At 37.3% G+C, this 23,130-nt stretch overlaps 1 protein-coding gene across 2 annotated transcripts in view; it reads right to left on the reverse strand.

The window, feature by feature from the left end:
• The window catches only part of TBC1D1 (TBC1 domain family member 1), a 100,935-nt gene that overhangs the window by 33,858 nt on the left and 43,947 nt on the right, over positions 1–23,130 (reverse strand). Inside the window, exons 3-14 of one of the 2 annotated variants that reach the window (XM_041403089.1) lie at positions 19,891–20,424; positions 16,726–16,815; positions 15,634–15,738; positions 14,869–15,001; positions 13,373–13,464; positions 11,673–11,783; positions 8,599–8,727; positions 6,466–6,552; positions 5,101–5,390; positions 3,938–4,066; positions 1,446–1,565; positions 157–296 (exon numbers count right to left, since the gene is read on the reverse strand). In XM_041403089.1, the coding sequence (XP_041259023.1) occupies positions 157–296; positions 1,446–1,565; positions 3,938–4,066; positions 5,101–5,390; positions 6,466–6,552; positions 8,599–8,727; positions 11,673–11,783; positions 13,373–13,464; positions 14,869–15,001; positions 15,634–15,738; positions 16,726–16,815; positions 19,891–20,424 (1,960 nt within the window). Of the gene's footprint in view, positions 1–156; positions 297–1,445; positions 1,566–3,937; positions 4,067–5,100; positions 5,391–6,465; positions 6,553–8,598; positions 8,728–11,672; positions 11,784–13,372; positions 13,465–14,868; positions 15,002–15,633; positions 15,739–16,725; positions 16,816–19,890; positions 20,425–23,130 lie in introns of those variants that run through there. The other variant, XM_041403088.1, reaches the window with a different exon arrangement.

A 23,130-nucleotide genomic window follows, 5' to 3' on the forward strand; every position in this document is an offset into this window, starting at 1 on the left:
CGAGCTGAGTATTACCAAAAAAGCAGGTGGCAAACTGCAGTGACAGTACAATCAGAACACCAGGCAAACAGATCCCCCTTGGTGGACACAATGATTCACACCTCACACACTACATACACATATAAACTCACAGAAGCAAACAAACCCAGGCTTTACCATCGTATCTGCTGGGAGAATCACAGGCTTTCTGAGGGGTGGCCACTCGCAGGAATATCTGCTGCCTCCACGAATGCCTTCGAGTCCTCACGGGGCTGTCGGCATCCAGGGCCGGCTGGCCGTGCTTGGACTCGTAGTCGCTGAAAGGGCAGAACACAGAACGGTTTGTGGGGAGGTCACCTGGGTGTGCCAGGAAAGCCACACAGCCCTCGGGAACACGTGGGCACTGCCTTGGGAGCGCAGCGTGCTGTGCACATGCCGGGCCAAGCTCGCAGTGCTCGGAAGGTGAAATTTGCTTTGTGGCAGAGGCTTACGCATGGCTGCAAACAGCACTGAGGCTCACAAACAGGAACTGGCAGCTCTTTACAGTCTACTCTTTCCAGTTCTAATTAATTTTCAGTTTTCTTTGCAGCAGTATATTAATCAGATGTATTAAAGATACATACACAATAATGTAGCTTTACCATCACACTATTTACATTGCCATCCACAAAACTTAGCAATTATTCATAGGAGACACAAAGGCTTGCTGATGCCTTTTATCCGTACTCATCAAGGAGCTTTATAAACACCAACTGAACTTCCAACGTTCTGTGCACTGGATATGCAATATATCCTGTCCCAACACAGACTGGGAGAAAAACTTTAAATCTTTCTGTTAGCAAGTCCACCTCTGAAATATGCAACAAACTTGGGAACAAAATCCAAGAACCTTGGATAGTACTCCTTTGATGTACATGCCAAACAGAGGTTTTTATTCAGAATATAAAACAAAATAGTGAGGAACAATGCTGTTTTCCTATTAAAAATCCCACTAATAACTCACATCTGTTAGAACTCTAAACTACTCATTGCTTTATTTCAGCTATTAGCTAAATTTTACATGAGTCTTTGTAGAAGCTGAAAGGGATAAATGAAATCCAGATAGCATCTAGGAAGGAGCATTTTACAGATCATCCTCTCCTTCCAACATGAGGACACTGACATTGCTTAGGATGAACCATATATTCTCTTAAGTGAAAACTCTTCCATGTCAGGAATAATCACAGAAATACATAGATGGAAGTTGCATGACCATTGCAACACAAAAAATTACTAAAATCTGTAATCCTAATGGCAGAGTTGTCTGGGATAGCTTAATTCTTTTGACAGCAGTTACATGCAGAATACATGCAGGTAAACATTTGCACAAATCAGGTTTTGCAAGTGCAAGAAGCATTTGAAATATTTCAGACAAAGAAGTCTTTGAAAATACAGTTTTACCTCCAGGCTTTAAGAGAGAACCCTACCTTGTTGTGCTCCTAAAGTCAGAGGTGTTATTTTCATCTACAGGAGCCAGAAATTTTAAGAAATTTGGCACAGAAGAGGAAGAATGAAGCTTTTTCCTTAAGGCAGTACGGTAGGAGATGCTGAGAGTGCAGTTGGGAAAAGTATAGTTTAGAACAAAGAAGTATAAATCCACAGAATAAAAATAATACACATTCCTAAGTTTCAAACAAAAGGCAGCTAAATCCTGAAGATCTCAATATCAAGGAAACCAAAGTCAAAACTAAAACTGCTAACAAAGCCCTACTTTGAGATACATATTTGTTTGGGCAAACTAAAATGTTCCAATGTATATAAATGTACTTCCAGTAAAGTTATTGTTCTTTGCTATATTGCAAGATTTTTAGTGCATGTTTCAAATAAATTCCTTTAATCTAATAAGAACCAATGCCAACTTTATGACATTTTCTTAAATATGAGTTTCAATGCTGACTAAGTTTGGGGGAAAAGGTTAGGAAAAGTTGACACTGATAATCTCTGTGCTGGCAAATTAAAAATAAGACTTTGGCAAAAACTATTTTGTAAAGCATTAACAGGGTTTTATTCACACAAACTTGGAACTTTAAAGGTAAAAGCTAAGCCTTCTGACTGATCATTCAGGACTGTGGCTCTATTTATGCAGCAGACAGGAGCACTAATCAAATTTCATCAACAGTCTTCTGGCCAACATAATTGTTTTAACATAAATTATTTTCGTTAAAAATAATTATTTAATTGTCTTTTAAAATAACAAGTCTGAAACATACTCAGAAGAAGGTCAAATAAAATGAAGTAAGAACAACTCAGATAATGAAAAGTTTTTGCATAGAGTGACTTGGCTGACAATACTAGACAACCTTTTTTGAGACAAGTACACAAAAATCACATGAGTAGGAGAATTTATTCCTGAAAAAGAAAGTTTAAGAAAGAACATTATGGTTTATCAGAAACAATTCTATCTGGCTGGCATTTAGCACTGTTTCCTGAAGATGTGGATGGAAGGGAGTGGGGAGCACAGAATATTCTGGGATGATCACTAGCATGAAGTGAAGAAGGTTCTTTAGTAGCTGGTATTGAGATAAAGAAGATAAGGCTGTAGCATGGTGTGCCATGCAAACAGGGCTCACGTACAATTACAGTGTAAATCCATTACAATTACATGGTAATTTCACTTACAGAATTGGGAAGCACGACTGTATTGATTTAAACTCATTAACCCATTTGACACCCCTATCAATTTCCATTTTCAGTGTTGCTGCTTAGATGTTCAATATGGCATACCCTTAAGAGACAGGGAAAGGAAAGGAGAAGTTGCAGCTGTGTGTACAGAATCATTACCAAATCACTTGGAAAAAATTGCTCTGAGAATTTAACCTTCAGGATTCAAGTAAGTCTTACTAAATTGAAGAGTGATTCTGCAGACTTGGATTTCCTGCCTTGAGCTGTGTCATACTTCTGAGATAAAGCTGAATTAAGAGATTCTAGTTAGCACTCAGCAAGTACAACTGAAGAAAGTGGTGAAGCAGCATCCTCAGCTGAGTATTTTCTTAGGTTTAGAAAAATCAGCACCTTGGAGAAACAGGAAACTTTCACATACGAGAAAAAACCCAAAAAATAAACAGCAACAGCAATAAAAATTGCTTGCCAATGGCCAGTGACTGTTGACAGTGCTTCTGAGGACATTTGGTCTCATTAGCCTTTTGAGCTGAAATAAGCAGTTTTAGCTCAAGGGGTTAAGAAAGAGTTACACACTTTATAATTTTTAGGGAGCCACTCAGTTTCAGGTTCTCAGAGAAACAAATGTTAATGTCCTTTTCTTCAATGCTCTCTCTAGGTATTTTAATTCTAAGAAAGAAGGCAAAAAGTATAATTTGAAAAGTATAATTTGATACTGCTGCAAGTAATCAAGACAAATGATGGGTTGATGGTTTGGGGTTTTTGTTTGTTTGTTCTTGGGGCTTTGTTTTGTGAGGAGTGGGGATGGTGGTGGGGTTGTATGTGGAGAGTTTTTTTCCTATCAGCTCTCCATATTCCTGGTGCTTCTTGCCCCATGTAACTACTTGCCTTTAATATCAGGCACAAAAGAAAAGTAGTATGTTTTTGTGTTGCCATTAACAAAGGACAGAACCAAATGCTTCAGGAAGGACAAACAGAGTGAGCTCTCAGGTTCTTGGCAACTTATCCCTCACACAATTTAAGGAGTGCTGCTGTCTGCTGCATAACAACAAACTGGTTTGGAACAACTGGCTCTAAAGAAAGAGCCAGTGTCTGAAAGAATTTGATTGATTAAAACAGTAAATTATGTAAGTACCAGCTCTACATTCAGTGGTGGAGCAGTCAACGAACTTCCTCTCCCACAAAAATCTACCACCTTTGGTCTATACTAAATTGTTTCAATTATTTGTGCTATAGAGTTTCATATTTACGACATAGGAAAACAAACACTAGCCCAAACTATTTGCAGCTACTAGCTCACCTTTTTTGTGCAAAATGCCCACTTGTTTCTCCACTTGAATTATGCCTTAGATATTTTAGGAAGTTGGGTGAAGAGGCCGAGGGATTAAGACGAGCTAGAGTAGGAGAACGTGCAAGTTGACCAGAAGAACTTTTAGATTTGCCGACAGATTCGTTCACACCATATAGTGCGGATTCCAACCAGAGCGATGGAGTTGAGGTAGCACAGAGAACAACACAGAAAGAAAGGAAAGGAGGGAAAAAAAAATGAAATCCCTTCTCTAATCTTTGAAAGGGAGCTGGCATATGTAAATGAGACATTTCCTATGTTTTTCACAGTTAATGCAGTAACTATAAGAACACTAACTTTTTTTTAACTCAGTCAGCAAAGCTCCAAATTCACATTTACAGGCTTCAGCAAGGCATTTCAGAATATGACCAATTATAACTCACCAAAAAATGGCACTAACACCCCCATTTCTTTTTCCTTATACGTGCTTCCCCATGATTTCGATCAGAAAGTCAGGCATATGATCAAGAGTTCCAATAATGAAAAGTGAAATACACAAGTATTTCAACAATAATTGGAAAAAGCCAGATAGAAGGGAGGGAGAAAACTGCCATAAAGTTAAGAGGGGACTAGCGATGCAGAGGCAGGCCTTTGAAGGAGGACAGCTTGAAGAGTATTCATATTAAAGCAAGTAATGGTTTGTTTTTGTGAGTAAAATCTAGACAGGCTCACTGAAAAGCTAGACAGGAGCCTCATCTCTACCAATAACTAGGCACTTTAAGTCACTTTGGTGTGCTATTTCAAAGCTACATATGAAATCACCAACTAGTAAGGTTTTCAGGATCACAGAGGCTACTGGATTTTTCTCTGTAAATAGAAAACAAGAAGTAGCATTTATTTATACTCACATATCAAAACAACAAAAATGATTGTTTGGACAAATATAACTGTATCAAGTAGTTTGTGACATATACTGTGGAACTACACACCTCATGTCTTCTTTCTCCTGGGAAGCACCCAGCGCTAAAGGTGTTTTCAAAAAGAATACCTACAAACCTCCACGGAGTGACACACTGCATCTCTTATCCATTAAGAGGACATACCTGGTATGCAATTATCATCCCCAAATATGCCCTTAACAAACAAAATCATAGCCTGCTTTTAATAAGGCTTACTTTCTTTGGTGAGGAGTCTCTGTGCTCACTGAGTGATACCTCATAAGTTTCCTCTGAGGAACAGATGGCGATGTTTCGGCAGGCCCCAGAGATTCCCGGCTCTCACTCGGTAAATGGCTCAGTGTGTTTGCTCGCCTCCGAAAGCTCTGCTGGGGCACTGTAACAGACTGCTCCAGAGAGAAATCTTCTGTGTTGCTGCAGAGATCATCCAGCGATCCACTGGTCTTGACAGCATTTTCTGCAGGAAGCGTAGGAAGTCTGTCTTTTTCCTTTTCACACAATGGTGGCTCCTAGCAGTGCAAGAAATAAGGTTATCAATATATGGGCTTAGAATCCATCTCTGAGATTGCAGTACCATGTCATTATTCACATCCCACAGATAACTGCTTCAAACACACGCATTTTTATCAAGCTAGGTCAAAGAAATATGTTTGATGCTTTATGTCCTTGTTATTCATCACTTAGGCCAACAAAGCAGAGTCTTTATTTTGCAGAGAAAATTTTGAGTAATTTTGAGAGTAATTGTATTTTATAGTATGTTGACTACAACTCAAAAGAAATAGGGTCAGAACAAAATGGTGATGTTAGGCTAACAGTGAAAAGGGTGGCATTGCAGAATGCTGTATCTTTAGCAACTCAATCTAACCATATAATATTCCTCTTGTCTACCTGTAGATTACAAAGAATTTAAGCCTATGACTAAATGCCTGTTTCAATCCCAAGCCATGCATTTTCTTTATTCCTCACCTTGTGGGTTTCCTGCAGAATCAGCCAATCTTTCAAAAACAAAAGCAGAAAGAGCAGACTCTTGTTTACATGGCGTCAGGAGTCTGCAGGTGAGCAGGAATTACAGCAGAATCAATAGCTGTATATCTAAGCCTGCAGAGTGCTATGCCGCCTCCAGGGAAGAAGACTGGCTTCTTCCATGCTTTTGGTTTGTATTGTTTTATACAGACTAAAAGTTTTCTAACCACACAAACAGGGAAATTACTTCCTGCTTTAGTTTTATGTTTCTTTTAATACAGTCCTGCATTCATGGTATGAACTTTCAGGGCTAAAATCAGTCAGACTAGGATCAGGAGCATGGTCATTATAGCACTTGTTTTGCTGCACACTGTTGTAAAATTCAGATGATTTTATATAATATTTTATTTCACATATTCATACAAAATATATGTTACATATAGTACAAGGCATTTCTAATTCAGTAACACTTCTCTGGTTTATAACACAGGGAATAGAATGAAAAGCCTAAAAGCAACTTGAAACATTTCACATCTGACCATATTTCATACTTGCTTAGTTGTTTCAGGGAATATTTTTTGAAGTGTCTAAATATGTACAATTATCCCAGGCTTTACTTACTTTACTTGTGCTGCTTAAGGTACTGGACATAGAGCTGTCCAAATCCACAGAACCAGACCTGTCCAGTGGACCTCTGGCTTTACTGCCCTGTTGAAATAAAGCACATCAGTAGTTAAGTTTGTCATTTATAGGGCACACCAAAGAGATTTGGATAGCACAGTTGGGATCTGCAATTTTCACAGACAGTATCAAATTTAATTTCCTGAAATGCCTAAAAATACCCTTTTTCCCTATGGGAAACAGAAGCCTCATTCAGGATAGGCTCTGTAAACTTGAAGGATCCTGTGGAATTAAGGAATTCTCATGGGCAATGATGTGCTTTCCATGATATGTACATAACCACATACTTCATGAGTATTAGAACTACTGTTAAAGTACTTGCTGTATTAGGTACTTACAAAGATAGAGAAAAATGAAAAGGATGCCTTTTACAAAGGACTAAAGCCATATAAATTTAATACACAGGACAACATAATTTCTGGTATTACCATTAAGTACAAATCAGAAAGCATAAATATTTCTGTAGAATCTGTGAACAATATTTTTATATCATTTGTTTGAATAATGTTTTTTGTGTAACCAAGAAAAAAATATCGGAAGAATTCTGATGTGCTAACACAATTATGGAACTCGTATCTTCCTAACCTTAAATCATATAATTTTTTAATGTTCTGAAGTTAAACCTCATCTTCTCTTTCAAGTTTTATTCCAGGTAAAATATAAAATGTTGTCATTATTCACAACAATGACTATCTCTCTAGTTCAGCCAAAACTTCTGGCTCCAGATCTGATAAAAATCAAGAGTTTCCATCAAAACAGCAATGCCAGTGAAAATGCAACCAGTGCACAGCTATGCTTACATGAAGGCAGCTTATACCAGTCAGAACAAACTGAAAAAAATTAGAACAATACTACAGCTAATATAACAACACTAACATATTTCATATCCTGAGCACAGCTGCAGTAGGATTTTATAGAGGTGAATTTTAGAAATGCCGTCTGGGAAGTAACAAGAGGAGATACAAAACTCAAAAGCATCTCTATATGTACAATTGTAACAGGAAAACCTTTCTTTTGTTATCATTTGTCTTAAGAGAAGAGGTTAGATATGATGCCTGAAGCAAGCTTTGAAAACCTAGTTTTGTCACTACGAGTTGCTCGTCTGTGAACTAATAAATTGTACTAGATATTGCTTCAATGTAACCATCCAATTTCTGTTCCTATTTGTTATTTGGCATTCTGTCACAACTCTTTTGTTTTAAGGGAGAAGGTCTGATTTTTTTTAATCCTTTGTCAAGCAGAAGTCCTTCCAAGCCTCCTACTTTTTTCCTCTGTTTTCCTCAGACTTTTCTCATGAGGTGCAGAATGAAGGCTATTTGAATGAGAAGACACTCCATAGATTTAAATCATTATTAAACTTGACATCTGATTTAATTTCAAACTGTTGCTGTTTACTTCAGTAGCTAATTTCAGTGATCTGTTCATGATAAATATTTTCACAGAATCACAGAATTAACTAGGTTGGAAAGGAATCACTATCACATAGAAGCTGAAGTTTTTTCCACTAATTAGTACTTCCAGACACTGCCTACAGAGAATTTTACCAGATGTAATATTGCATAGATGCCTTCATGTTCTTAATGCCATTCTTTACATTTCTCACCTTTAAATAATCTACAGAATTAAAAAGTTCAGATATCCCACTATTAATCAGTTCGGTGTCACTAATAAACACATCTCATAAGGAATGCTTAGTCAGCTCCTTAGTAGTTTCCTTCCACATAAAGAGAAGTGAACAATTATAATTACTGGTTTAATTTTTTAAATCCAAAAGAGAAATAAACCAATTGTTTCTTTTTATAAGTAATCATATTAATCTTCATATTAATTTTTTAAAATGCCTATATTCACACCTTCTCATCTTGTAATTAGTTCACTTTATCCAGGGCTTGGTATTCTCTCTTCCAAAGCCTTGCTTTTTCTGTCTTCTAAAATGTACACTCAAATATTTTTGTCACTGTGACTTTAATAACCTTTGGGCCAAGGCCTGGAATGCTAACAAATAAGACTTTTCTATCAAATAAACAATGCAATAACATTCTATTCAAAGACAATAAACATGAAGATACTTACACGTGATAAAATACTTTCAAAAGATTCTGTAAGAGACCTTTTTGCTTTGTTCTTTAACATGTCTAATCTGAATCTCGAAGCACTGCTGGACACTTCATTTACAGCATTCTCAGCAGGAGGTTGTGAAGCCTGCAAGTGTTTAAAAACAGAAATGCAAAATACTTAACAGCACGGAGAAAATCTCAGTGAACTGTTTGAAGACTTCTATAACCTGTACCAATAGTTTTTCCTGGTGTCCTCAGGTTGTCATGAATTTTTCACTAGTGATACTTTTACTGAAGTTTAACAAACTATCCAAAAATAAGGACAGGAAATCTCTTAGGAAATGTGTTGAGTGAACTAACATGCTTCAGAAGAAGTGCCACTTTAATATGGATTTACACTTCTATTGATAAATTTTCATTTATACCAATGTAGAATTGTACAAATTCTAAACGTTTAAGTGTAACAGATTAGAGATTTCTTATGGATTCCCTTTTCTTCAATGAAGAAATGAATCAAATTCTCATCATTAACAGAAACTCTCAACTTTCTCCGTTATGCCAGGAAGATGAGTAACAATCTATCTCCTATATATTTCACCAGTAGAAACATTTTCACCTTAAAGCTAACAGCCATTTGAGAGTTTTGCTTCTAAAATAAATATTTCAGTCCATTTTTAGTGCTGGTGAATACTAACGTAGCAAACAAAAAACCAATATTATGATACAAATATTACCATCCAAACCCAATACCTGCAGTAGAAACCAGAGCTCAGTTTTCAAGGCTGTTTTGGGAGGTTCATCTTGAAGCTGACAGGCACCACAGCCCTCTCTACTAGTCCCTAAATTCAGAGATCTGAATGCTTGATTTGTGCAATTGCTACTGGGCAGGTGAATGATATGTTATTAACCATCACCAAACTGTCAAGCCCAGATGTAATTTTAAAACATTCTCTTTCCAGTATGACAACTTTATAGGCTCCTGTATTTTCTTTTTAACTTCTGTTCTGGTTATGCCAGGCCAAGGTTAATTTTTGTAGTAGCCAGGAGGGGGCATGGCCAGGAACTGAAGGATATTTTACATCATCTGCCATTGCTGGAGGTAGGGGTCTCTCTTCAGAGAAAAGGGGCTCCTTCCAGTCAAAAAAATGTGTCAGGAGGGAGCACTGCAGCACTGTCTATCATTGGGGGGTCGATTCTGCGTGAATAATTTCTTTTCTTGTACACTCTGTGACTAGTATTGCTGATATTACTGGTCATTTTCTTACCTCATTGCTGTTTCCAGTAAATTGTTCTTATCTCAGCCTGTGATCTTTGCCTTTTGTGCCTCCAACTGTACTCTCCATCCCACCACTGTAGGAGCCTGGGTTGGAGAGTCTTGGTGGGGGCACTGAATGGAGAGCACCATTCCTAAACTATGACACCTTCCCTCATTTTATTCTCCAAGGGTAAATCAGATGCTGCTTGCTATTACATTCTTATGAAAAAACACTTATTTTAAAGTGTTTTTGTTAAACATCATCCATGTACTAGTATAACATTTCATCTTTTTTCTCCCCTGATTTAAATATTTTTTTTTTAAAAGGCAATGAAAAGCATGAAAGTGAATACACAGAACAGAAGGGAACAGGAACATCAGGGTGTCATGGGTTAATGATTGCTGAGACAAATAACAGTATGTGTTCAAAGGTATCTAGTATTACACAGGCCTGGAGATAAATTATCAGAGTCAATATAAAATGTTATGCTGAGACAAATGATAGATTATGGGGAAGTCAGTTCTTCTCTTAGAACGCTGGCATCTTTGCAAGTGTTGTATTCACCAATTTGGTTTCAGGAACTTAGCAAACAGATTGCAGCAGGCCTTATAAATTTTCAAATCATTGAAGATATATTTCAATACTTCATACCTAAAGATTTTGTCTTGCTTTGTATATCCCTATTTCCAAGCTGTTTGTGACTGACCATCTAGCTAGCATTACACCAAACAAAAATATTTTAGGTATGACGACAGAGGACCTCAGGCAATGTTTCTTCCTCTTATTCCACAACCGAAATGCTTTTATCTTAAAAGCATATTTCTGGTGAGATGCCCAAGACAATAAATCAGAGAGTGAAATAGGCAATTTTCCTTCTGTTTACTCAGGAAGGTCAATAATTAGCTAGTAAGCCATAAAAGGAGAAGAGATTAACAAAAGTGAAAATATAGTAAAGGAAGATTTGCTGCTACTTTCCTAATTTATTCACAGGTCTAATTACTCTCCATATATTTATTTCCTAGTTCATGTCACAAATGGCTGACAGCAATCATCACAGTGGAATTATCAACCAACAGTAGAGGGACAGTCAAGACTTTTAAAAGGGTCTAAATAATTGGAACTGAAAGTTTTCAGTGAACGGATGGAATCCTTTTTAAAATACTAACCTCCTTGAGTTGTCTCAAGGTAGCTACTCACAAACCAAGGCATCCAAAACCACTAATCCCTAATGTTACCTGTGCTGTATAAATAGTTTAACAACACTGATGGAACCTGATAGAGAATAAAAGGTAGCTCATCTCTTTGGACATGGATGAGAGTATCTGCTGCTGTTTCTGCAGCAATCCTCCTCATCTTAAGGCCACTTCAAATGGTTGTTTGCACACAAGAAATAACTTTCAGTCCTGAGTAAATATAATAGCTTTATCAATGACCAAATCCAATGTGTTGTCATTACTGACTCAACACTGACAGCGAGATGGCAAATGCCACAGATCAGCTGAGAGCAATCACAAATTCACTATACATTCTCTCACATATATTGAATTTTCATTGCAGTGAGAACAAATAAATGATTTAGTAGTTTGCCTTGTTTGCACGCCTGTCTCCTAGGCCTGAAATCAGACTGTACCAGGGACCTCAAAATCAGAGACATCTGTTTTGGCACATGACAACAGTTTATGAACCATAAGCAAACCCAGTATTCACCACTGCTTACACACTGAAGTTTCAAATTACAAGTGATGCAAATTTGCCTTTGGAAAGATATAAAAATGGAATAGAAAATTTTTTCCTGGCTTCTCCTTACATCAACTAAAATTGAATGTTTACTTACCTGTTTTGCTTCTCCAACATGAACATGGTCCTTCTGTTTTTCTTCATACATGTTTCTCAAAAGAGAGATAACCAGCTCATTCTCTTTTTGTTCATTTCGTGGTCTTAATTTCTGTAATTGAAAACACCACAAGCACAGTAATTATACATTTGTGCAACAGTTTGCAAATGTTTACACTTTTCATTTGTCACTGTAATAAATCATCAATCTAGGAACAAGTTTAGTCTGTTAATGCTACTACTCCAGTCCACCAGAGGACACCAGTGTCCCAGACAGAGCACCAACACAGCGACAAAAGCACTTGACCTCACTTCATACAGGACAGAATTTACGCCTAAGACAGGGGACAATTGTACAGATATCAAACTGCCACAAGCAAATAAAGGCTTTAAAAATATTTTGGCCAATTTTCTTTTGATATAAAGAAAACTGAACCACTGTAGTTCTGAGCTGGTAGCACACATGACGTACTGTTCTAGAGACAGGATTCACAACACTTCTAGAAATCCTTCACACTGGACATTTAGTTTTTGGGAAATTACATAGGTTTTTTATAAATTAGTGCACAAGGTGAACTTATTTATCTATGCTGCATTTTATTTCGATCTCAATTATTTCAAGAGAAGATTTTAAAACAATTTATTAAGTAATTTAATTCCAGAAACTGAACTTTTGAAAAACATATGCTGCCATAAGCCTGTTGATATAATGCAGAGGATACAGTATGAATTAATGCCAAGGTAGCACATTAGAGTAATAGAAGTACCACCCAAAAAAGCAAATGATGGTAAGAACACATGGATCTGCAAGAATGCAACATTCCAGGCTGTCCAACTGAAAAAGTTAGCTGAGAAAGATGGGCAGGAGATTTGTACTTTACTCTTAGTTTTACCAAGTTAATGGTTTGCAGACCAGAAGCAATTAACAGTTTCCTGTGACTACTAGAAAGAAGCTTTTAGTGTTCTGTGTGCAGAACACTAAAAGGCAACAGTGCTGCTAGCTGTCCTATGCTAAGACATTACTCAGCTCATGGAATTGGTTCCACAAGGTAACTTCCAAATTTGGTATTGAGTAATAAATTGCCACGTGGAAACACACAAAGAGACTGAAATGACTCAAAAGAGGAAGGAAACATTACTTTTTAAAAATTCTGACATTTCTTAATCTTCAACAGTATTCAATCCCAGTGACATTTCCTACAATGCACATCATCTGTTGTAAATCCAGCTATGCTTTCCTCTTCCTAAAATAGATTTAATTAAGAAGATTGAAAGTTTAACTTCTTTAGTTAATTTGACAAAAATTAAGATATGGGATAAATTTTAGGCAAGAAATTTTCTCATCGGGGAATATTACAGAAATTTGTTTTGGTCCAAGTAACAGTTTGAATGTCCTCACAGTACAAGTTATTGCCTTCATCCATAAAAAATGTGTTCAGTTTTACCTAATGAGAAGGCAACATCTCCATGGAAAGCAAGGAGTATTAGGGGAAGAAAAATTAGTATAACAGTCATTTTCATCAAAAGATAAGTTTTTAACAGCTCTAGAAAAACAAATTAAATAAAAGCACAAGCTGGCTAGCAGTCTATTAAGGACAAAAAATGAATTATTCACAAAAAATGAAAATTACTTCTGTGTTTTACACAGATGTTAGCAAAAAACACCAGCTGCTTTAAAATCTTGTAGGAAACAAAGCTTACCTGAACCTCTTCAAAAACAGAGGCCTGTTCCTGGTTATTTAGTGTGGTTAGATGCTTTTGTAGTTCCAGTTTAGTCTTAGAAGGGTGCAACCCTACCAAGAGGAACAAAAATGAACAAATTAAAGGGTCAAATTTTTCAGAATTAATCAATCACATAAATATGCTGACAATCTAAGCCAAAGCTTGTCAATTATTTGAGCTGGCCCATTCCATGATTTCATAAGAGGGCATTAGAAAGAACTCTAGGTTAATTTACTACTAAATTCATGTATTTAAAATGAGGGACATGAACTCTGCAATGAGGAGATTTACTGAGCACAGACCAGGATTATACTCTTAGCTGAGGACTCCATTATCACACAAGACAAACCCACAATCTACTGCATTTTAGCAGACTTGTTTTGTTGGTGTTTTGTGCAGTGCTGCTTGGATATTGCTTATGGTATAAACAGAATTCCCTTTCATTTTCTCCAATTTCTATGCTCTGGGCCCTTCTGAAAATGAGTAAATTTATTGCTTGTTAGTGAAAATCTTACTTTGCCTTTTGATGAAAACATTTATTGACAGTCTAAAGCAGACTACCCTTTCATTCAGATTATTTTTTCTGTTCTCATCCTAGATTAAATTCCTTTCCTGTTTTCTGTGGAAAAACAGCAAGCCATCAACAATATTGTGCAGTTCAGTTTCTGATCATGGAATATCGCCTTCAGAAGCAGACAATATGATTAACAACATGGCTTGATTGAAGGTATTAAGGAACATTTGCCTTTAAGAAACTTTCCAAAAATCACAGCTAGCTGAAAGCCAAAATAGAGTGAAAGTACTTTTGGAAGTTCTCCAGTTTCATCAAATTAACACTAGGCAGGTTTTAGTCCAACAAGCCACTGCCACGTGATCTGACAAGCTGCTGTTGCCCTTTATTCACCCCAAACTTAAGTGAACAAAATCTAACACTGAAATTTGCTGAAATGTAAAGAGGATTTTTATGACTTGAACGTCTGTTCCTGGGCAGCAACTACAATTCTAATTCCTGTGTTTCCATGAAGGAGCAGAGATCAACACCACAAACACACATATTAAAAGCATTCTGTTCAGTTCCTGCTTAGTGATAGCATAATGCCAGTTTCTAAGTGGATTCAATAGGAGCAGGTCTTAGCTATTGCAGCATCTGTCCTTCAGAGGTTCCTTATCTACAGTCTTCTGCATTTATAGGGCTAAAAGAGCCAAACAAGCTGCAACTTGGTAATGTTTACACTTGGAAACAGTTTTCAAAAGTTCAACTAAAACACATACAGGAGCTTACCTCTTGTTAGAAAATTCCTATTACTTTACAGAAAACCTGACACTACAGTCCTCTAAATAAAAGTACCTGGCTCTCAACTTTCCCCCCAAGTCCCAAGCTCTTTTTAAGCAGTAATTTCCTTAGGATTTTACATACTGTCCACCAATGAAACTGCCAGAAAAAATATTCAACCAGAAAATTCTTTTAACTTCACCTTCTATCTTTTCACAGAGTTTATGCAAACTTTGCATAGGACACCCTTCACAGAGCTGGGGCTGTGCCTTGGAAGTTTGTTGTACAGCAGCCACAGTAAAAGCCTGTTTCAATGTCATCATGATTTCATCAACCTGAAAAGAACAGCATGCAGAAGAAAAGAATTTAACTCTTCCACTGTTTTCCTTAACACAAACACAACAGTTTTTTAGAATGATACTGCCCCTTGCATGGAAATGTGCTTATGATTGAAAACCCAAGCTGTTGGTTGCTATGTCGGCTCTGTGCACAAACACACAAGCACAATAAAACTCATCATGAACTCATGTCTCCTCCAGGCCACCCAATTTTATAACTGTGGTCCAATGAATGATAAAACCCGCTATCTCAAAGCCCTTTCTTGTCTATGATCAAAAAGCTTACTGCAGTTGTGATGCACTGGTCTTATGGTCTTACTTAGAGCACAGGAGTGTAGTCCTGATTTTCAGAACAGGTGCCCTAAGAGAAAACACTCCCCAGAAAGAGGCATAAGGTCTGACTTAGTTTGTGAAATGAAGATTTAGTGGATTTTAAAGAGGATTTTAACTTCTGCCCTCAAAACAAATGGAAAGGTATCTTGCAGACTGCTATATTAGTTACATTTCTGAAATACTTGTATTTCTGAGTGGAGTAGGATTTGAGGACATTCAGCAAAATACAGAGCATACAGCAATAGAGGACATTTAGGGCCTAATATTCTATTTGGATATTCTTGTCTTTCACTTACCAGTGCTTCATCTGTACACTGAAATACATAGCAAACAAAGTGGAAGCCTCCATTTTCTGAAGACTCTCTGCAGATGAACCCAAAGTGATCCACATGTCTAATTCCCTAGCAAAGAAACAACAGCAGTGAAACAGTCATACCTACTCTCAATGTTTTGTACCTGTATTTCTTTCAGGAAGAAAAGAACAAAATAGCATTACATGTAGGTCACTTTTCCCTGTTAGAGCTACATTAAAGACATCTGGCCATTAAAATTCTGTCCTGTTAGAGAACCTAATACTTCATGAATCCTTAATTTCAATTAAGTCAGACATTGTTTTGTTTTTCATTTTGTTTTTAATGGATGAAGTACAAAAGACCCATACAGCAAACTCAGAGATTAATAAATCCTATTAAAAATGTATTTTACTCTGAAATTTTCAGAATATGTGCCTATATGTTCAGTGATGAAAGCTATTATCATCAAATTAAAAAATAGAGTAATTTATGGAAAATACAACAAACCTGCAAAACAAAAAAAACTCAGGCAGAAGGACAGAGAAGCACACTCTGTGGCACAAGAAAAAGGGATTAATAGTGAATGAAGAGTCTCTGACACACCCCGCCCACAGTGCATCACATATATTACCTCTGCATGGCAGAGGACTGTCCTCATTTAAACACATGCAACCTATATTCTTGTAAAGAATATATTTTTTAAGTATTTTCCAGATAACTCTTCCATATAATTTTTCTCCTTTCATTCTCACTTCTTGAAAAATATGGCTCAGAGATCCCAAGATCTACACAACCGTGAATCATGCTCACTGCAGACTCAAACAAGAGTTTGTTCCTGACCAGTGTGCTCCTTCTAGCTAATATTATTCATCCACTGCACACAGGAGTGAGTCTTCATTTCAGAAATCACAATGCAAAGCATGAAAGAAGAATGATGGTTTTATAAAATTACTGATTAATTAGCAGCTTTTCAATAGCAATCACTGAAATTGCTGTTGAGAGAATCCATGTGGAGTGCAAGGATTACATGAGCATTCACAAGCAGAGAATATTTAAACAACAAAAAAAGATAAAAAGAATACACTACAATCTTACCTGAGAACAAAAGGATATTTCTTTAAAGCTTTTCTCAATTGCGACTTTTTTTGTGTCAGGACTGATAAGGTAAACTTCAGACTGGCCAATCTAAAAAGAGCAAAATAAATTGCAAGATGCTAAAAAGTAACATTACACTTTCTTTTGTCCCACTATACAAATGTTTCCTAAATACAGATCTCTTTTTTTTTCTACCTGTATATTTATATCAATTAGCATATTACTACCAGAAAGAATACTGAAACAACACTGATCTGGCATTGAGAGCTCTGCACATTATGGCACTGAGGTTTAACGAGACAAGAAAATACTGTTTAAACAGATGAGAGCAATATTGTATCACAAGTAACCTACTTTGCACTGAGAGAAATACACTCACACTCCCTCTTCCTATTTTCTGCAGTCTTGGAATGTACTACAGCCACAGAAGCTACTCAATAAGGCTGCTTTAAAATTTAAATCCAAGCGTGTGCTTCTTCCTGTAATCTACTTAATAATTTTTGTGAACTTTATTTATTTATGGCACATATAACATTTAATTTAAAGCACTTAACTCAAAAACAAATTAATTTATTGGATTATATTTTCTAACGTAATTTAATCTGTAGGCCATTTGTACAGTCAAAAGCTGATGTTAAGTATTGATGGGCAAAGTATATTTTTTATGGTGAAACTATTGTTTTCATTTTTTCAGATTCTGGTAACATCTTTGTGAGATAGTAACAGAAAAATTTAAATTCCTCATATTTTCTAGCATGTCAGAGACTGCTAAAAACAAATCTCATATCAGATTTTAGGAAGGCAGATGGAATTTAGATCCACTCATGAGCATGACTTGGAGAAACCTGCTTCAATCAGTACCCAATACCAAAAGATGCACAAAAAAACATCAGCAGCACCAATATAACTGTACTTTCTTAAGAGAGTGGGAAGGGACAAATCTCATGTGGGAAGAGATCAAGTCAGATGTGCCACATCTGTATATCTAAAAATGGTCCTGTGCATTCACCTTCCACCTCTTCTTTCACGTCAACCACTCACAATGGTTCTCCCCAGATGCCTGCTGGTTTCCTTGTATTGTCCCTGGGGCTGATCTTGCCTTTGTTCATGGGGCTATTCCTTCCAACACCTACTCCTGATTACTGCTGTCTTCCCCTCTCTGCAGCAAGAGCCTCCTTCTTATTGCTCAGTCCCACATAATTCTTTCACATTTGGCCCCTGGGCAGTAGTGATCATTTGAAGTCAACTGAACAAGGGGAAAAAACTCAAACCAATGAACCTCTTCCCCCTCATCCTCCAATATACAGCCAGGAGAAAAACCTCAAAATACCCCCTCCTCCCCACCTCCAAATCCTAAGAAACTGGGCTAGGAAAGTGGTTCTTCAGGAAGAAGATATGAAGATCAGGACTCTTTGAACCAAGTGAGGAGAGCTGCCAAATAATTAATCTGAATATTTTTCACACGTCATGCATCAACCAACCTTTTCCTCAGTCCTGGGCAAAATGTAAGTAACTGAGAATATAACAGCCATTTTTTTTTCCCCTCTGGATGCTAAGCTACTTTTAAGTGTTTCATATGTAGCCACACACACGGATGAGACTCAAGCATGCTGCCTGCATTCCCTAACTCAGAACCAGCTGAACACTGGGGAAAGGTAACCAACAAACTCAGCTCTGCCATCAGCTGCTGCCTGTGGATACTGAAGGCACAAACTAGAGTTACTTCACTTCCTTACATTCAGCTGAATTTAGACTGGCTGAATAGGAAAAGAATACAGCTGTGCATACTAAACAATATTTTTCCAGGCAGAAAGCAACCCAAGACACAAAGCCAGATCAGCAAAGCCTCACAATTCGGAAATGTGGCTGCCAGCAGGTGACCGACATTATATTCAGACTGAAGTTGCAGGTGTCTTTGAGACAACTCATATATTGCATATATTTAATATAAATATATTTTAATACATTTGCATATATTCAATATAAATTAAAAATGCACTCACTGGAGTAAGGGGATTTGGACCTACCCAGCCCAACTATAATCTCTCTATTTCTAAAATATGTGCCATGAATCAATAACAGAGTAATGATTTATTTAAAATTAGTCATTATTATTACAAAGGGTACCTATATTCTTTATGTGAAATACATGCTCAGGGGAAGAAGGTGAACATGGCTTTCTTTTTACTAGGGAAGAAACATCTCTCCACCTTTTTGCACTCACTGTTTGATGTCAGCCTGTCACAACCAAACAGAAGCTTTAATTCAGGTATAGCTGATTACAACACTTTCTGCATGCTACTTTTTACGGATATAATACAGTGGAAATCCTCCTTAAGGATTTTCCTTCCCTGCTTTAAAAAACCTGCTATGATTGCACACACTCCACTCCATTACTGGCCTTAAGAATGCCCAGCTCCAACAGCAGCTGATGGATCCAAGATGACCTTAGGAGAGTCAGTCATTGCAGTATCAGCTCCAGGTTTGTATCATGCTCAGAAGATACAAGCTGAGTAAAATATGTTACATAGCTTATCTATCATGAGGCTTGTAAGAGGAGCAAATACCACACTCCCTGCTTGCTTCTCAGTTCTTAGAAAATAGTTTTGCTGCTCACCCATCAAGGCAAGGGCATTGCTAGACACATCAAAGCAGGGCAGGAGTGGAAGCATGTGTGGAGTAGTGTAGGAAGCTATTACACTACTACCACACCATTACACAAACGTGCTGGCAGCAGGAGCATCTTCATCAATTCAACTGCTTATCACGGGACAAAGTCTACTAGCTCTCAGTCATGGTTTGGTCCTTCTGCTCTAGTTACAGATAATTTGTTCCCCTGGAAATTTATTTCTGCTATTACTAGCTAATATAAGTGTACATACCATTCTGCAATTGCACAACCACCTACTAACTTGCAGTAACTTTCTAAAAGCTTTCTTTAGAAGCCCAAGGTTTCAGGCAGTACTGTTTTAAACTATTTAATATAAACTTATTTAGAATATGTAAACCAATTTGCACTAACAGGCAAGTTTAAGTTCAGCTTTGGTAATTGCAATTAAGTTATCAAAGAAGTAACTGCCATCTGTCAGAACACCTGCTTTGGTGTCTGCCACTCCAAACTCCAAGATGTGAAAACGCTACCAGAAGCTGCAAATCTTGCTTTACCGTAAACAACATAGTCCGGTTTTCTGCAATGTCAGTTGGCTGCACAACACTGTGTCCATAGATGAGTTGACTTTTTAGGTTCAGTGAAATTGCATCTTCTTCAAAAGACCTGACAAAGCTGTTACTCCTAAGGCTTCCCTCTTGGAAATCCTTCTTAAAAGCAAAGGAACGAAGTCCAGGTTGAGAAAAAGATTTCCTAATTGGCCTTTTTTCCTCCTCTTCATTGACCAAGGGCTGGAACACAGACCGTAATTTGCTGCTGAAAGAGAAACCTCCAAAGTTATTAGCAGTTTCATTTTGTTGGGATGATGAGCTGAAATCTGAATTTTTCGTACAGCTTGCACGATTGAATTTCTCAATGCATTCATCTATGAGTGCTGGAGGTGCATTTTTATGTGCTACTGTTACCCGTCCACAGAAGAGCACCTCAAACTTTTTGGCAAAAGGGTCTTCAACATCTGAGAGATTATTCTGAAACTCTTCTTGACGGGCAATTTTTCCAGCTTGTCGAATAGAGCTTATAATCTCAGGCACCTACAAGAGGGGGGAAAAATACACATTAGCATTCTGGTAGTTTATGACAAACAAATTGCAAAATTAAGAGGCTCCCTATTGTGATTTTCCTGGAAGGATACTTTGATTTAGTTTCAAAAGTAAAAGACCAGTTGAAGTGATCTTGCATTCATTCAAGAGATACATTATAGCAGTTAAACACTGAGAAGGAATTTCTCATTTGTCTCCTTGCCAGGAGTTCACCATCATCAACACTTTGTCAAAAGAACTTTGTCCCTTGTAATGCTCTTCATCTTCAGTAAAACTTTTGCCACTGAATCAACCTTTATAACCTGACAAATTCCAAATCAAAATGAGATAGAAGTACTTCAAAAAGCACACAAGAAGACATGGACTAATTAATTGGTAAAGTTACTTAATCTGTTATTTTTCACTCCCCTCTCTTACTCAAACAATCATGTCATGTAGGTTAATGAGTCTCACAAATTTGCTTTTCCCTTCATAATAGCATATTACATTGTTATGGCAGTTTGGTGGTTTTTAAAAAAAAAAAGTAAGTAGCTGTATTTTTTAATAACTATATTCATTATTTTACGTGTTCATTTTTATTCTACTATCCTAGATGACACTGTTAAATAATATTACCTCATATACAGTGTTATGTGCAGGGCATCTGTATGAGACAGCAGTCTGCTACAGATCACAGATGTTGTAATGAGAACCCAAACTGCCATGTGACACATTCTGAGGGACAGTAAACGGTCTCAGTTGCTGATATGGTTAGATGGTAGTGATAGGCATATGCTCTCTGCTAAGCTGCTGTGAGGCCAATGCTTGGTTACATCACATTGCTTTAACTGACCTAGGAGATTAAGGTTCCTCTGCAGTCTGTGCTGCTGCTGTGGTAATGAAAAATGCGAGGCCACCATCTATGATTACAACTGCTAATTCTGCCAGTTTTATTCACCAAACTTAATTTGAGAAAAATCCATGCAAAGAGTGCTAATTTCCTGACAAAATGGATTTCCCCTGTCAAACATCAACTGGAACTCACTTTACTTACAAGTATTTGCTTGCAGATAGTACAGAAAGAAGCCTGGGACCAGCAGCCTAGAAGAACAACCTCTCCTATGAGAAAAGGCATCCCTAAACCTAGAGAATATTTTTGAGACCTGGCCTCTGGGTTTTTTTCAGACATTTTTACAGCTCTGTATTGCTTAATCATAATACAGTAATGTGCATAAAGCAACTGAGGAAACAGCAAAGGACTCTGAGGGAAAAAAAATCCGAACCGTGAAAATTGAATGAATATTCTGGATGCTCATAAAGACCTCAATAGGATTCCTTTCATAGACAAGGAAATAAAGATAAAGATATGGATAGATAGATAGGTAGGGAGGTAGGTAGGTAGGTAGGTGGGTAGGTAGATAGAGGATTTAAAACAGTAAGTAACACATTAAAAATAGGAACTCAGGAAGCATTACTTCACCCTTCAGCACAAGGCATGAGTCATCAGCTAATCATTCAGCAAAGATAACAGGGAAGAATGGGGTAAGAAAAGCAGGGTCAGGAATTTTTAAGTCCATTCTCTGATATGTCACAAACCAGTCAGAAAGCCTTGGGCTCAGGCAGCTTTGTGCCGAACTTCTTTATAATATGCAACAAGAACATCAAGGGTATAACAAATCTTTAGTACCTCAAACAATATGCATTTGCTCTACAGTGAGTTTAAGGTCCACCTCAGTTTTATTTACTCAACACTCCTTCAAAGAAACAATTCTGAGTGGCATAACATATCAGACTTACAATAAAACATAAAGCTTCATTCTACCCACATTTGAAGGTGCAACTGTTTTAGCAATTTTTAATAAACACGTTTTACTCTTGTGGGAGTGCCTGGACTCATCAGCCATAGGCAATTTTACTACTGAGCTGCCCAGGATACATGCAGAGACCAGCAATCCCACCTCCACTTTTGCTGAGGCTGCAGAGGCAGCAGCAAAGGACTGAGGCATTTTCTGGACTCTGCTTACTTTGGTAAAGCCAACATCAGCTCTCAAAAGAGGACCACTACCTCAACCAGAGTTAAGCTCTCCCTGATGTGTAAGCTACACACACATCAGTGACTATAAGGACAGTTTCCAGCAGTGCAGGTGCTGCAAGGGTTACGGCTGAGCTAAAGCCCTGACAAGGCATTAGGGATCCAGCACATCTATGCACTTACCGAATTTAATTTCTTCAATGTTTTTTCTTAACAAATACCTTGGACATCGACAAAATAGCTATTCAACTATGGCTATACTTTATATACAGACAGTGCTTAGAGAAAGACTCTATATCACACAGAAGGACTTTGCAGTAGTTAATAAACTTTGTGTCTGAGGAGACCAAGCAGGCCTGTTGATGAAAAATCAAGGGGAGTATTTATTTATTTATTTTCACACATGCTAGGGCTTGAATCATGTCATTGATAAGTAACAGCTGGCTTCCGTGCTACACTTACTAAAAAACACAGACTCTTCTGTTCTCACTTACAGACCTAAAAAAATTTCCAGCCTGCTAATAAAATTTTATTACTTATGATTAGGCAATTGATGCAGCAGCAGCAGAAACAGCAGATCATCACCTCACTTTCCTGCGATATTTATGTACATTTATCTATTTATACACATTTATCTATTTTCATTAGTAAAGACAAGATCCATGATGAATGACAAACAAAAAAAC

Source organism: Onychostruthus taczanowskii, unplaced genomic scaffold (assembly GCF_017590055.1).
Source record: "Onychostruthus taczanowskii isolate IOZ18803 unplaced genomic scaffold, ASM1759005v1 scaffold2, whole genome shotgun sequence".
NCBI lineage: Eukaryota > Metazoa > Chordata > Aves > Passeriformes > Passeridae > Onychostruthus > Onychostruthus taczanowskii.